This window comes from Arachis ipaensis, chromosome B10 (genome assembly GCF_000816755.2).
Source record: "Arachis ipaensis cultivar K30076 chromosome B10, Araip1.1, whole genome shotgun sequence".
Classification (NCBI taxonomy): domain Eukaryota; kingdom Viridiplantae; phylum Streptophyta; class Magnoliopsida; order Fabales; family Fabaceae; genus Arachis; species Arachis ipaensis.
In genome coordinates this window covers 133,515,344-133,517,640 of record NC_029794.2, presented here as the reverse complement: position 1 = coordinate 133,517,640, position 2,297 = coordinate 133,515,344, and the positions used below count along the sequence as shown (strand labels likewise).

Genomic DNA, 2,297 nt, shown 5'->3' with positions numbered 1-2,297 from the left:
TTGATTGATTTGATTGATACATAGTTCACAATCTTATTCTATTGTTGTTTAAGTTTTCCACTCTTAAGATACATATATAATTATTTTTCCTACATTTTTGTTTAAAAAAATCACACTGCACGTATTAAATAAGAAATGTTCAATAATTTCAAGTAATAATAATAGTAAAGGGAAAGTATTGAACTGTCTCAGATTATACTTACACCCTACATGTTTGCAAAGTGCAACTGTCGGTATTTTTGTAAATATTTTCTCTTCTGGTGAAAAGACAAAAAGAAAAAAGAAAAAGAATCTAAGGCAAAGATCACAACTTAGTAAGACAAAACCAAAGCAAGAAGCTAGTGTCTGTCCTTCTCCGCAGTTGAAACTTGAAAGGATTATGACAAATGCCTGAATGACTTCCACTTGGAGGCTGCACAATGATCCTTAACATGCATCTATGATCTATCTGTATCTCAGGTACAATTGCTTCTTTTTTTCTTTTTTCTTTTTTTTGGGGGGAGGAGGAGGGGGATTAAAAGTGAGTTTTTTAACTAAAAATATCATTCTTCTCATGTACTTGGATATTTGTAAAAAATTTATAAGAACAATTAATTTTCAACTTTTGTTTTCAATTATATAAAATATTCTTATACACTTATTCTTTTAATAGAAAGTAAACGCACTCTTAACCTTAATAACCTGATTTTTTCACCATTATTATCTACAATAGTAACTTGTAATCGAATTTGTACTGCAATTAATATTACAACTTGTAAATAAATTATGTATAATTTAAAAATTTTTCTTTTGGAAATTATTATAGTTATGTATTTTGTATTTATAATGATTTTTTAAACCTTTTAATCAGTGTAACTATATCATTAAAATATAAAATATGAGCAAACCTGTTTCAACGAATCAACTTTCACTTTAATTATGATCACACTCACTAGCTTTTGTCGGAGATAGTTTAGTAGAAAATTAAATGTACACCAATTATTATTAAGCAATGTGTTTTCTTCAAGTAGAAACTCGTATACACTTTTTGAGCTTTTTTAGCCCAATTTGTCCACCAAAATCAGAAATTAGTACACAACTCAACTGAATTTTCTGTATATTGATGCAGGATTCATTGAAGTCAATTCAACACTGAGAAAGGTATAAAAACAAACAAAAGCTGAACAAGGAAGTGACAAAGGAGAAAGATGGGATACGAATTGGTTCATTTCCTAGGACAAAAGGAACAGAGCACAAAGACATTAGAGTCACAAACACAAAGACAATGGAGATAGGAACAGACACAATAGAAACAGAGACACATATATATACACTGTGTTTGGTTAAATTGATGCTTCAAATTTCACTCGTTAGTTAAATTAATCTCCAAATTTCCACTAAATCGTATTGATCCTCCAAATTAATTAATGTTAATTATGTTTATCCTCCGAATTACTCTAAGCAAAGACAAACATAGCTTATGTTTGATAAATTTGGGAGACTAATTTGACTAATGAGTGAAATTTGAAGAACTAGTTTGACTATTTACTCTAAAATGTGTGCATATTTTAAACGAAAAGAAAAAGGAAAAGAATGAAAGAATATGAAAAAGCAGCGGGACACAGACCAAACACAGGCATATGGATCAAGAATCAGTAATTAAACACCCTGCTTTTTGGCAAGCCATGGTTTGATGACACTGGTAAGGAGGATTATAAGAATGACAAGAAATATTATGAGTGCAATGCACATCCATTTTCTAGATTTCCTTTGAATTTTCTTTGCCTTATGGAGGGCTGTATTGCCCTGTTGCACGTGATCTACTGCATTTAAAACCTGATTCAACAGAAAATACAAACAAACATTCATTGGAAAATATAGAAAATATAGAAATTTTCTGTCTCTAGGAAAGAAAATAGTGTCTCTATTTCTGTCTCCATATTTCTCTTCGGAGACAGAATCCAAACACAATCCAACAGCTTTGTATTATGGAATGATCCAAATACCTGTGTTTCTATGTTGTTAAGCATGTCACCTTGTGCATCGACTAATACTGCCATATCCATAAAAATCTGCCAAGACATGTAAATACATTTCAGAGACAAAAGAAAATAAATTACAATAATTTTCGCAAGGTTTCTAACTGCATCTTTAACTTCCTAGTCCTACAGATGTAGCAATGCAACGTATATCTTATCTTTCTTTTGTATGGATCAGTTTTATTTACACTATTATATAAAAGCTCCATACTAGTTTATTATTTATACACATTAAATATCTTCATTGCACACATTTTTTAACTCCATACTAGTCTGTAC

At 30.2% G+C, this 2,297-nt stretch overlaps 1 protein-coding gene across 1 annotated transcript in view; it reads right to left on the bottom strand.

Annotated features, from left to right (window-relative positions):
* LOC107621251 (syntaxin-132-like) overlaps positions 1,161-2,297 on the bottom strand; it is a 7,200-nt gene continuing 6,063 nt past the window's right edge. The window contains exons 12-13 of the mRNA XM_016323283.2: positions 1,986-2,051; positions 1,161-1,815 (exon numbers count right to left, since the gene is read on the bottom strand). Of these exons, the coding sequence (XP_016178769.1) occupies positions 1,639-1,815; positions 1,986-2,051 (243 nt within the window). The 3' untranslated portion in view covers positions 1,161-1,638. The remainder of the gene's footprint in view (positions 1,816-1,985; positions 2,052-2,297) is intronic.